Here is a 12974-nt window from a genome sequence, read left to right on the forward strand (position 1 = left end):
GGGATTACAGGCGTAAGCCATCACGCCAGGCCCTTTCTTTCTTTACTTTGTAGAGATGGGGTTTTGCCACATTGCCCAGGCTGGTCTCAAAGCTGGGCTGCAGCCTCGGTTTCTCAAAGTGCTGGGATTATAGGCCGGAATCAGCCAGGCAGGAAAAAAAAAAAAAAAAAAAATCAGGCTGGGCTTCCCTGCCATGTGTCATCAATCTCAATGCTTGCATTCTTTTTTTATTTATTTATTATTTATTTATTTAAATTTTTTGAGACGGAGTCTTGCTCTGTCACCCAAGATGGAGTGCAGTGGCGCAATCTCGGCTCATTGCAAGCTCCGCCTCCCGGGTTCACACCATTCTCCTGCCTCAGCCTCTGGAGTAGCTGGGACTACAGGTGCCCGCTATCACACCTGGCTAATTTTCTGTTTTTGTATTTTCAGTAGAGATGGGGTTTCACTGTGTTAGCCAGGATGGTCTCAATCTACTGACCTCGTGATCCACCTGTGCTCAGCATCCCAAAGTGTTGGGATTACAGGCGTGAGCCACTGCGCCCGGCTTTTTTTTTTTTTTTTTTTTTTTTTTTTTTTTTTTTTAGATGGAATCTCATTCTGTCACCCAGGCTGGAGTGCAGGAGTGCGATCTTGGCTCACTGCAACCTCTGACCCCTGGGTTCAAGCGATTCTCCTGCTTCAGCCTCCCAAGTAGCTGGGATTACAGTCGTCCACCACCACACCCAGCTAATTTTTGTATTTTTCGTAGAGATGGAGTTTCACCACGTTGGCCAGGCTGGTCTGGAACTCCTGACCTCAGGTGATCTGCCCGCCTTGGCCTCCCAAAGTGGTGGAATTACAGGTGTGAGCCATTGTGCCCGGTCACCTGCATTCTTCTCCAGCTCAGCTGTTTCTACTTGTTCCTACTCATAATAGACAAAATAATGACCTTCCAAACCTGTCTACACATCAGTCTCCTTGTGAATCTATTTGTGACTATGTTACCTCTCATGATAAAAAGAACTTTGCAGATATGATTAAATTAAATATATTGAGATGTGAGAACATTATCCTGGATTATCCAGGTGAGCTCAGTGTAATGCCACAGGTCCTTATAAGAGGGAGGCAGGAGGAGGGAGGCAGGAGGATAAGAGTCACAGAGAGAGGAGATGGTAACATGGAAGCATGGAAGCCGAGGCTAGAGTGAGGCGGGATGATATGCTGCCAGCTTTGACAATTGGGGAAGAGGCAATGAGGCAGCAATGTAGCGGCCTCTATGGGCTGGGAGAGTCAAGGAAACAGATTCTCCCCTGAAGCCTACAGAAGGAATGCAGCTGTACTAACATTTTAATTTTAGCCCTGTGAATTTTTTTTTTTTTTTAGATGAAGTCTCACTCTGTCACCCAACTGGAGTGCAGTGGCACCATCTCGGCTCACTGCAACCTCTGCCCCCTGGGTTCAAGCAATTCTTCTGCCTCAGCCTCCCAAGTAGCTGGGACTACAGGCGTGAGCCACCACACCTGGCTAATTTTTGTATTTTTGGTAGAGAAGGGATGTCACCATGTTGGCCAGGGTGGTCTTGAACTCTTGACCTTGTGATCTGCCTGCCTTGGCCTCCCAAAGTGGTGGGATTACAGGAGTCAGCCACCTCGCCAGGCCAGCCCAGTGAAATTGATTTTGGGATTCTGACCTCCAGAACTGTGAAGATAATACATTTCTGTTATTTTATGCAAATAGACTGTAAATTGTTCCATCAGTAATATAAAACTAATACAACACTATAGTCTAAGCCATCACCACCATCTCTGACCTATATTATTACAATAGATTCCCAACTGGCTTCTCTCTCTTTTTTTCTTGAGACAGAGTCTTGCTCTGTCACCCAGGCTTACTGAAGCCTTGACCTCCTGGGCACAAGCAATCCTCCTGCCTCAGCCTCCCAAGTGGCTGGGACTACAGGTACATACCACCACATCTGGCTAATTTTTAAATTTTTTTATAGAGATGGGAGTCTCACTGTGTTGCCCAGACTGGTTTCAAATTCCTGGGCTCAAGTGATCCTCTTGCCCTGGCCTCCAAAAGTGCTGGGATTATGGGCATGAGCCACCATGTCTGGCGGACCCTCTTATATTTTCAACTATACAATACAGTATTGTTAATTAAAGGCACAATGCTGTACAGCCGATTTCTAGAGTTTTTTCATCTTGCAGAATTGACATTTTAGACCTATTGATCAGCAACTCTCCGCAGCCCCTGGCAACCATCGTTCTACTCTCTACTTCTGTGAGTTTGACTATGTTAGATGCCTCATATATGTGGAATCATGCAGTATTTGGTCTTCTGTGACTGGCCTGTTTCACTTGGCGTAATATCCTCAAGGTTCATCCACGCTGTTGCATATTGCAGGATTTCTTTCTTACCTTTTTTTCTTTTTGCAACGGAGTTTCGCTCTCAAGAGCGAAACTTGTTGCCCAGGCTGGAGTGCAATGGCATGACCTCGGCTCACCGCAATCTCCACCTCCCGCATTCAAGCAGTTCTCCTGCCTCAGCCTCCTGAATAGCCAGGATTACAGGCATGCGCCACCACGCCCGGGTAATTTTTGTATTTTTAGTAAAGACTGGGTTTCGCCATGTTGGCCAGGATGGTCTCGATTTCCTGACTTGGTGATCCGCCCGCCTCAGCCTCCCAAAGTGCGGGGATTACAGGCATGAGCCACCGCGCCCGGCCAGTGTTCCTATTCTTTTTGGAGAGACCAAGGAAAAACTTTCTCTATCCAGTTTTGCAGGAGGTTGTTCTCTAACTTGTTAGTGGGGAGAGATGAGTGCGATTTTGGATAAAGAATTGAGCCGGGCCGGGAGCGGTGGCTCACGCCTGTAATCCCAGTACTGTGGGAGGCCGAGGCGGGCGGATCACGAGGTCAGGAGATCGAGACCATCCTGGCTAACCCAGTGAAACCCCGTCTCTACTAAAAATGCAAAAAATTAGCCGGGCATGGCGGCGGGCGCCTGTAGTTCCAGCTACTTGGGAGGCTGAGGCAGGAGAATGGCGTGAACCCGGGAGGCGAAGCTTGCAGTGAGCCGAGATCGCGCCACTGCACTCCAGCCTGACTGAGCGAGACTCCATCTCAAAAAAAAGAATTGAGCCTAGGCTGGGAGTGGTGGCTCACGCCTGTAGTCCCAAGTCCCAGCACCTTGGCAGGCCAAGGCGGGCGGATCACCTGAAGTAGGGAGTTCGAGGCCAGCCTGTGCAACATGGAGAAACCCCGTCTCTACTAAAAATACACAATTAGCCAGGCGTGGGGTGCATGCATGTAATCCCAGCTACTCAGGAGGCTGAGGCGGGAGAATCGCTTGAACCTGGGAGGCAGAGGTTGCGGTGAGCCGAGATCGCGCCATTGCACTCCAGACTGATCAACAAGAACGAAATTCCGTCTCTGGGCAACATTGGGAGACGGCCTCCTGCCCCCTTCTCCACAAAATGGAAAACAAACAAACAAACAAACTGAACCAAGCAGGGCGCGGTGGCTCATGCCTGTAATCCCAGCACTTTGGGAGGCCGAGGAGGGCAGATCACGAAATCAGGTGTTGGAGACCAGCCTAGCCAACACGGCGAATCCCCTATCTCTACTAAAAATACAAAAAGGAGCCGGGCGCGGCGGCGGGCGCCTGGATTCCCAGCTATTCAGGAGGCTGAGGCAGGAGAATCGCTTGAACCCGGGAGGCGGAGGTTGCAGTGAGCCGAGACTGCGCCACACTGCACTCACTCCAGCCTGGGTTACAGAGGAAGACTCCGTCTGGGGGGAAAAAAAAAGTAATGAACCTAGAAAAAGCAGATTGGCACCTAAATTCACATACTTTTCAAACTGCCACCACGTCTTGGCCTAGCCTTTTTTTTTTTTTTTTTTTGAGACGGAGTCTCAACTCTGTTGCCCCTGCTGGAGTGCAGTGGCGCGATGTCGGCTCACTGCAACCTCTGCCGCCCGGGTTCAAGCGATTCTCCTGCCTCAGCCTTCCGAGTAGCTGGGATTACAGGCGCCCGCCACCCCCCCCCCCCGGCTAATTTTTGTATTTTTAGTAGAGACGGGGTTTATCACCGTCTTGGTCAGTCTGGTCTCGAACTCCTGACCTCGTGATCCTCCCGGTTCGGCTTCCCAAAGTGCTGGGATTACAGGCGTGAGCCACTGTGCCCGGCCTTTTTTGGCCTACTTTTTAAATTTCCCCTTCCTCATTGGTAATTTCAGTATAATCCAGCAAAGAGACGCTAATTTTGAACAAATGGTGAAAGTATGAACATTTTGGGATCGATCGCTGTAAAAAGAATTTCCCAAAGGGCGTCCAGCAGAGGGGGTATAGCTCAGTGGTAGAGCATTTGACTGCAGATCAAGAGGTCCCCGGTTCAAATCCGGGTGCCCCCTCGCGTTGTTTTACCTCTTTTCACAGTCATGCAGGAATAACCTGAGTTAGCGAGTTCTGAATCCAAAAGTCACCGGAAGTGTCCTTTGTATCTTCCACCTACCTAATTTTCACCTTGAAAGGATTCCCTTACCCTAGAGGGAGAGAGCAGCAACCAGAGGCTACCTTTAGGTGGACCTGAGTCCTCATACCCCAAGTGGCGAGAAGCGCACTAGTAGTCTCAGTTGTAGAACAAAGGCGTTGATAGATTCCCATCTCCGATGCCCATTGGTTTAACGATAATTATAACTTGTTTTGGGGTTAAAAAATGTGTCTTGAACGGGGCAGTAGTTCGTACTTGACTATGAAAACTAGGAGAAATAATCCAATTTCAGAGGTCTTCATATATTGGCGAACTCGAACAGGACAGGGCACAGAAGGTAGAAGGTAAACAGCGAGCAGTTTTCCCTCTTCCTTCTTTACTTAGCTCATAGGCAGGGCTTTGGCTTGATAAGCTATAGATGGAAAGTCCAAGGCCTAAAGGAGAGGTAAAACTGGTTCCTCCTGGGTTTTTTGCACGGAACCGCAGGTCTGCTGATCTGTGATCTCTCTGTTCAGCCTAGCGATGCAGCTCACAGTAATGGGAGCCAGGAGAAAAAAAAATGCGCGTTTTCCCGGGGTCCGAGGCATGACACAACCACATTCCGGGTTTAAAATATAGCAGCTGCCCTTTGACCCAGGCAGCACGCCTCTTCCTTTCTCCCTTATTTTTCCTTTTTTTGGGCAAAACCTAGTTGAGGGGGACGCCCTTGTCTCTCGTCACACTTACCATTTTCCTCCGGCCCAACAGTGACACTGTCAGGCACGCAGCCAGCAGATATTTGTTCTCATCTTTAGGTTATGAAACTCCACGGCCTTTTATTCTCACTTCAGTGGTTCTTAAAATGTGGTCCCCACACCAGCAGCACCAGCGGCACCTGGAAACTTGGTAGAAATGCAAATTCTCGGTGCCCCCTTACAGAATCAGAAACTAGGAGAGTTTTAACAAGCCCTGCAGGTAATTCTGATGCACGTTCAAGTTTGAGAAACACTGTATTCGTTTATCTCAGTTTGCATTGGGATATAACTTTACTTTTGTACATTAATAGTCAAGGATGAACACAGCACGTCCACGTCACTATTAATACAGAAAGTTGAAGTTGGAGAAGGGCTGTGTCTATGGGTTTCCCTCGCTTGACCCACCCTCCAATCCCAAAAGGAACGCCAACTTGAGGCGTTCTCCTGTCTCCCTACCCCCATTGGAAACATTCTGTCCCTCAAACCCGGCACCTCGAACTGTCTGATTCATCTGAGGCTGGCAGCCCTGGCCACAGAAATCCCTACACCTCTGGCGCGAGTAATGCGTTCGCGCAGCTTTTATACCCACCCGCTGAGCACAAAGTAAAACCGAAAGCTTTCTGCTAAGGCTGAAAAATGAGGAAGATACTTCTTTCACCTTTTTTTCTTTGTAGTCAGGACCCAATGTTAAAATATGAATCGAGAATGAAAAACAGATGGTTGGTTAACAACTGGAAGGAAAAACCACCGAGGGGGCACCCGGATTTGAACCAGGGACCTCTTGATCTGCAGTCAAATGCTCTACCACTGAGCTATACCCCCGCGCCGCTGCAGCGCCTGGAGGCGGCTCTTTGGGTACTAGGCATTGTTGCAGCTGTTACTCTGTGGTAGGGTGTAACATAAAGAGAAAGGAATGCAGAAGAAAAGGGGTCATGCTGAACGCAGACGGTGCCCGCATCCGGGGAACCCAGGGAAGGTGCACTGCAGGGGCTCGGGGAGGGAAGCACTAGCCCGGGCCCGGCAGCGCGCAGGGTCCAAGAGGGAGGGACGGGTTCCGCCCCACAAATGTGGGAAAGGGTGTGGGCCGGAAGAGAGTTAAGAGGGGCAGGGCAGGGGGTCCCCGTTCGGTCTGTAGATTCATGCCCGGTAGCAACCGGTAGAAAGGAAAGTCCCCGAATGCGGTGAATCATTTCCGGCGTTCAGGAGGGCTCCAACCCCACCCTCGACGGTCTTCAGGGGTTAGCCCGCCTCCTGCAGCCCGAGCGCCCCAGATGTGCAGCCGGCCTGGCTCTGCGCCGCCTCCGGCTCGGGAAGGGCCCTGGGCACCGGGCGCAGTCAGCCTGGGAGCGCCGGGGCGCCAGCACCGCTGGCCGCGCAGTTCCCCCCAGGAACCCGCCCCCGCGCAGCCCCACGTCGCCCGGGGAGCGCGCCTCGCTGCGCGTGCCCTCGCCCGCACCCGAGGCGCGTGCCCGCCCCGGTGCAGCCCCTCCTCCCCGCTGTGTTTATTAGGGGAAGGAGGGCGGAGGCGGAGGCCAGTTCCCCAGCTCCAGCCGCCGTCGCTGCCGCCTGTGTAGTTGCAGCCGCGGCCTCCTCCCGCCAGCTCGCCTTGGGGAAGAGGACGCGCTAGAGCTCCGACGTCCCCGCCCCAGCCTTTCTCGGAACCATGAACCCCAACTGTGCCCGGTGCGGCAAGATCGTGTATCCCACGGAGAAGGTGAACTGTCTGGATAAGGTGAGCCCGGGACCGGGAGACGCGTCTTTGCAATCCCCGGCAGTGCTCTGAATCCAGGGAGGAGAGAAGGGCCGGGTCTTTGCTGCCTTATCCCCGCGATCCCAGGAGAATGGAGGGAGGGCGGGCGGGCGGTGTCATGGGGTGTGGGGACACATCCCAATCTGGAAACCAGGAGATCTGGGGCGAGGCGGGGAGTCCACGCGTAGCGGGCAGCCGGTGCTGGAGAGGGGTGGGCTCTGTGCCTTGGGGTTGGGAGGACGGGAGAGAAGCAGGGAAGCCAGGCCCCGGGGTGTGTTGGGGGAAGGTTAGGGGTGCAGTCCCGCCCCCTAGGGCCTGGAGAGTGAGAAGAGACGGCCGCTCCCTCTCCACTCCGCGCCTAGCGCCAAGTAGGCGGAAGCGCGGGGCGCTGGTGGAGGGGGCGGAGGGGGGCGGGGCAGAGGCTGGGGGGCCCTGCGAAACCGTCCGTTCCGGCGGGGGATGGCCTAGCTTCCTGGCCTGGCGGGGCGGGGGCTTATCAGCCTGCAAGTGTGGCATCTGATGCGGGGGGTTTCGGGTAAGGACCCGGGCTCCGCCGCAAGACCCCCAATTTTGAACGACCTGAGGCCCCCTTGGTGATTGAGTGGTTAAAAGACTCGCAGACCTCCTCCATAGCTTCCCAACCCCCACCTCCAATTAAAAGCCAACTCCCGGTGCTGGGCCGCCCAGCCTGAGCCGGGTGGGGTCGGGTGCCGGAGTAGGGTGGGTGGGGGGTGCTTCGCTGAGATCTCTTGAAATTGTGCTCAGAGCCAGGAGATCGTGTGGAAGAACAAAGAGCTAACTTTTCAAAGCAGGTTTCTCCAATTGGAGGGTGGGGTTGGCTGAGTTCTGGGGAAGCCAAGGAAAGGGGGAGGTATGGGCGGCGGGGGGAGGGATGGTGGCCTTGTGGAGATTCACTGCCCCCTGGGGGCCCTGTCTCCCCAATGCTGGACTTGTTCATCTGGTTGCCATTAGACTTTTGGAGGGGGGGTTGGAGAGTAGAACTGGGCGTTTCCCGTACAGTTTGGTGTAGGATCCTGTCCTCTTGTAAGCTCCGTGAGATCCTAAGGTAAAACCTGCCCCTCTGCATCCCCTCTCCTCCCCAGTCTGGAGGGGAGGCCTCTGTGATTTTGTGCCCTTCCTCACCGCGTCTTTCGTCCATCACCCAAAGCTGGCTCCAAGTCCAGGTATTCTGACCTTTCCATCTGAACTGAGAGGGCTGGGGGGACTGGATGGAAGAGGGGTGCAAGGGTGGGAACACTGGATGAAAGAGGCGTACAGAGCCCTGGGGCCAAGTTCATTACTGACCTGGAGCCGGGTTTAGTTCAGGAGAGGATAGTTCATTGGACACCTTGTCTCTCCCTTCCCCCTTAGGGTGTGAGCTTCCTCAGTGACCTTTGGCCTCTGAGTCAGGGTGAGGAGGTGGGGTTGGAGGTTCTGAAACACATTTGAACTTGCTCTTGGGGAGTGTGAGCATATGGGGCCGCTGCTGTGTCACTGTCCCTCCTGGTCCTGGGCTTGATTGGGCAGGAGGAGAGGAGGGGGTATATTGTGGGCACAGGAAAGGTGTTGATCTGCCCGTGACCATGCCAGCCGCTGTTGGGCAAGACTTGAGCTTAGAGCTATCAGATGATGAAGTCTCCCCTTGAGAATGTACCTGTCCTTGCATACTGGGATTTTGCCCTCCCCTCGTGGCAGAGATTTTGGCCTCTGCATCTTGAGTTCCCTGTGGTCCCCTTCTCCACAGTCATGAATTGGGAAGAGGCAGAGGGCGCTTCACCCGTATAAGGAAAAAGCAAAACATGAAGGCAGGATTGCCACCCTAGGAGTTGGGAGACTGGGTCCTTGTTCCAGGTATGCTCCCACGAGTTTTTTGAATGTCTTTAGGCCTCAGTTTTTACCATCTGTCAGATGGGTATGATGATGTCATTTCCTTGAAGGTGGGGCAGTGCACTAAAGTCCCTGAGTGCTAAAGAGGGTGCTGTATAGACTATGCCCTCCCTACCTCTCTGGGATGCTCTGTTCAGCTCCATACCACTCCCCTTGGAAAGCCCTTCAGTGCCGTGTATCCGAGGAGAGGGGAGCAGGGATGCTGCTGGGTGCCCTCCCCAGTTCTCTTACCCTAGCTGGAAGAGGACGTTCAAGTGGGGGTTGCCCAGGGAAGTAGGAGTTGGTGATTCCTTCCTCTTTTTAGAATTCTCCCTATAGGAAGTGGCCCTGGAGAGACCTTGCCCCCTGTACTGAGCAGGAGACCTGAAATATCCATGTATCAGATGTATTCCTCCCCACCTGCTCCAGGCAGTAAGGATAGGCACCAGGAATGGTGAACCAGTGCCTGGAGGATGCTGGGCTGAGACCAGGGAGGAGGGGGATCCTTCAGTCCCATAGGCAACTTCATTCCCATAGTTGCTAACTAACTTCCCAAGACCTCCCATTTACAGCAAAAGAGTCAAATTAGACTCACCCTTTTCTCTACAATCCCCCATGGCACTCGGCCCTCTACGTGGCCCAAAGCACAGACTGTGCCCTTGGTTTCAGCCTTTTCTCCTCCCTGAGCCTTATCTCCCAAAGGCATAGGTGGGTAGAAACCTTGTCACCTCTGAAGGCCACCCTGCCCCCAACCTGCAGTACCCAGCATGCTTTGCAAGCTGGATAAATATGTATTGCTGATGACAGTGTTTGAGGAAGGAGGTCGAGATTTGCTTCTCCAGAGGACTTCTGGGATTAGAGCTGGGGGAGAAACAGGGTGACCTCATTTGCTCATTCAACAAATATTTATTGAGCACCTACTTTGTGCACCTGCTTTGTATCTAGGGAGCTGTGTTGTCAAGAATCTTGCCATGTCCCTCTTTCCTGGCTTGCTTCCCCAGGTTTCTGAAAACAGGTGGAGGTAGAGGATTGGACTGCTGCCAGGTCCCCTGGAATCCCCCGTTAGGGCAGGCCCTCTGCCTCTGCTTGTCTGAGCGCTCCCTCCCCACTCGAAGGGGGTGAGGTCCTCACAGCTGTGGTACCCCGTTTTGCTAGCTGAAGCTTAGAGTACCCCACCATCATCTTGGGATCATCCCTTCATAATAGCTACTAGTTATCGCAATATGCTGGGCTCAGTCTTCACAGCAGCTTCACAAAGTAGGTGTGTGTGCTCTTGTAAATGATGTACCCCATAAACGGAGGCTCAGGTAGCCCGTGTGGCTCATCTCCCTCTCTTAGAGCTGAAATTCATATCCACAGTTCTTTCTGCTCAGCTCTTCTGCCAGTATAAAGTACTTTTATTTATACATATTTATATTTTATTTCTATCTCATTTGTGCCAAAAGTGGGTCCCATCCCTTCGTGACCCTATCTGGAGGAATGCTCTGGGCCTGGGGTCTTGTATGGGGGAGTGGGGCCACTGGGACTAGTCCTGTCCTCCTCGGAATTTGTGGAGGTGCAGCAGAGATCTGTGCCTTTAAGCCAGCGGGTCAGGTGGCCAACTGAGCTAGGCCGGTGACCCGGCCAGGGTGGGGTTGGCATTGCCTCTGCAGGAGGGAGAAACTGTAACCCTGGGCAACAGGAAGGGAAGAGACTGCCTCATACTCCATCCCTGAGTCATGGCTACCCCAGGTAGCCTGGGTTCAGAGGCCAAGGTGCCAGGCTGCAGGCACAGTGACACGAAGCTTGGCACATCCCCCCCAACCCAGAGCCACGGAGGGACAGGCTGTCCCAAGTGAGGGGTATCCTTGCAGGCTTCTCCCCCTACCAGCCTGTTTACCTTTCTGTAGAGTGGGTTGCAGGTAGGCAAGGGAAGATCAATAGGCAAGGGAAGATCAAGGTGACCCTGCTTTGGAGCCTTGGATCCAGGCTGAGAGGCCTCTAACGGGCAGGGCAGCAGGGGTAGGGTCTGTCTGGTTTCTGTGAACAGGGAAACCATGGACTTTGCAGGGAGCAGGAAGGAGCATGCCTCGAGGTGCACTTTCCTCCTGAGTCCTGAGGCCCAGGAATGCTTCGCTGAAATCATCTTGCCTGGGGTCTTTAAAAGAGGGGGGGCTCTTGCTCTAGGACAGAGCCCATGGGGCAGGGCTGAGGCAGACGGGGTCACTGTGGGATCCTCTGGACATATTTCCCTGACAGTGTCCTTCCCCAGACCCCATTGAGACAAGACAGGGTTTCTTTCATCTTAGGGTCCAGGCTAGGCTCACAGCGGCTGTGGAGGGACTGGCCATTTTCTGCCTCCCCTCCCCACAATTTTCCTACCCCAAAAAGGACACAGTGTAAGGAGCTGGTGGGTTTTCTTGAACCTTGGGGCCTTCCTCCAGAGGGGAGGGGAGTCGCCTGAAGCCACTGGAGGTGCCAGGCATTAGGGGTGGAGCGGCCTCCTCTCCTGACCCTCCAGCACTCCGGGAGACAGTGGCTGCAGCTCCACTTGACACTTGTGCTTCATAGTAACTGGTTTCCATTTTTCTGCTGGGAGCCCCCTGCAGGGGGACAGGTGACCACCCTCCTCTGCCCCACCCTTGTGTGTCTGGATGAGAGTGTGGGGCCTGTGAGGGAGGTGGGAAGGAACTGATAGAAATAGGCACCATCGGCCGGGCGCGGTGGCTCAAGCCTGTAATCCCAGCACTTTGGGAGGCCGAGACGGGCGGATCACGAGGTCAGGAGATCGAGACCATCCTGGCTAACACGGTGAAACCCCGTCTCTACTAAAAAATACAAAAAACTAGCCGGGCGAGGTGGCGGGCGCCTATAGTCCCAGCTACTCGGGAGGCTGAGGCAGGAGAATGCGTAAACCCGGGAGGCGGAGCTTGCAGTGAGCCGAGATCGCGCCACTGCACTCCAGCCTGGGTGACAGAGCCAGACTCCGTCTCAAAAAAAAAAAAAAAAAAAAAAAAAAAAGAAATAGGCACCATCCCCTTGAAGAGGGGCTCTGCTTCCTCCACGTGGCAGCCTGGAGGGGTCTTTGGAACCCCTGGGTGCGGTGTTGGCCCTGTGCCCCCTGCCTGCTCAGTACACCCCACCCTCCTCCTCCAAGGGGTTTGGCTCTAGGTGGAGGCCTGGCCATCTGGAGTAGGGGTCTCTCTCCCTTTGTCTCCCCAACCTCAATCAGGAGGCAGACTTGGAGGTCCCCCGTCCTAGGATAGTGTGTAGCCCTTCGTGTGTGTGTGCGTGTGAGTGTGTGTGTGTGCGTGTGAGTGTGTGTGTGTGAGAGAGAGAGAGAGAGAGAGAGAAAGTGGGTCATGGTCTGGATTCTGGAGAATGTTTTTGCTGGCAGGCCCCTGTGGGGGTAGCAGGAGGCGGGGGCCCAGGCAGGGGCATGTGCAGCTAAGTAGGTAGAGGCCAGCAGACTGGGTAGTGACAAGGCTGGGGCACCCTGCCAATGCCTCCCAGTCACTGGGGGAGGGAGTGGGGCTGTCACTTCAGGGGCCTGTGGGGGCAGGGACCACCCTGTCTTCGTGTCCCCGGTGGGTTCTGTGTGTTGGGGTTATGCACCAGAAGGAGTCTGTAAGTTGCCACATGGGAGTTTAGGGGACCTGGGTCACTGGGGTAGGCCCAGGTTGGGGAGGGGGCCAAGCTTAGACCCACCACTTCTTTGCTTCCAGACTTCTGGCTGGCCTTCCTCCTCAAGAGTGGTTCTCCTAGCACTCTGTTTAATATTCCACCATTAGGTTTTTCCTTTGGGTCTTCTTGATAGGGAACCAGTACCCTATTAGAAGGCGATTTCTCCCTGAAATTACCCTGGGGGTCTCTGGTTGAAGTGGGCCATGGTAGGGGAGGTTGAATCCCAGATTCTCAGCCTTCTTTCTGCTATCCCCTCCTCCCAGTGTCTCAGAAGCACCTCTCCGAAGTTTGGAGACCACATTTTGAAAAGCATCCCCTTGGGGGAATTCCTTGACAAATGGCCAAGAACCAGCTCTGGCTGGGCTCCTTCAAAAGTCCCCGGGGCCTGCCTTCTGGCCTCCTTCTTTCAGAGTGGGGAATGTCTCCCTTGACTGCTGGGAAATGGGGCAGGGACAGGCCAGCCAGGTCACTCAGGTGGCCTGGA

General features: G+C 53.8%; 1 protein-coding gene and 2 non-coding genes across 8 annotated transcripts in view; 2 read left to right on the plus strand and 1 right to left on the minus strand.

Annotated features, from left to right (window-relative positions):
- Nucleotides 1-4325: 4325 nt before the first annotated feature.
- On the plus strand, nucleotides 4326-4397 carry TRNAC-GCA (transfer RNA cysteine (anticodon GCA)). Its single transcript has one exon. It is a non-coding gene; the product is annotated as a tRNA-Cys (tRNA).
- Nucleotides 4398-5961: 1564 nt separating this feature from the next.
- TRNAC-GCA (transfer RNA cysteine (anticodon GCA)) lies at nucleotides 5962-6033 on the minus strand. The gene has a single exon. It is a non-coding gene; the product is annotated as a tRNA-Cys (tRNA).
- A 689-nt stretch (nucleotides 6034-6722) lies between these two features.
- LASP1 (LIM and SH3 protein 1) overlaps nucleotides 6723-12974 on the plus strand; it is a 59471-nt gene continuing 53219 nt past the window's right edge. For 2 of the 6 annotated variants that reach the window (XR_013405684.1, XM_077968560.1), the window contains exon 1: nucleotides 6743-6943. Coding sequence is in view for 1 of the 6 variants with exons in the window: in NM_001265873.1 (NP_001252802.1) it covers nucleotides 6875-6943 (69 nt within the window). In the remaining 5 variants the exon portion in view is untranslated. 6 annotated transcript variants of the gene reach the window in all.

This window comes from Macaca mulatta, chromosome 16, assembly GCF_049350105.2.
Source record: "Macaca mulatta isolate MMU2019108-1 chromosome 16, T2T-MMU8v2.0, whole genome shotgun sequence".
Lineage (NCBI taxonomy): Eukaryota > Metazoa > Chordata > Mammalia > Primates > Cercopithecidae > Macaca > Macaca mulatta.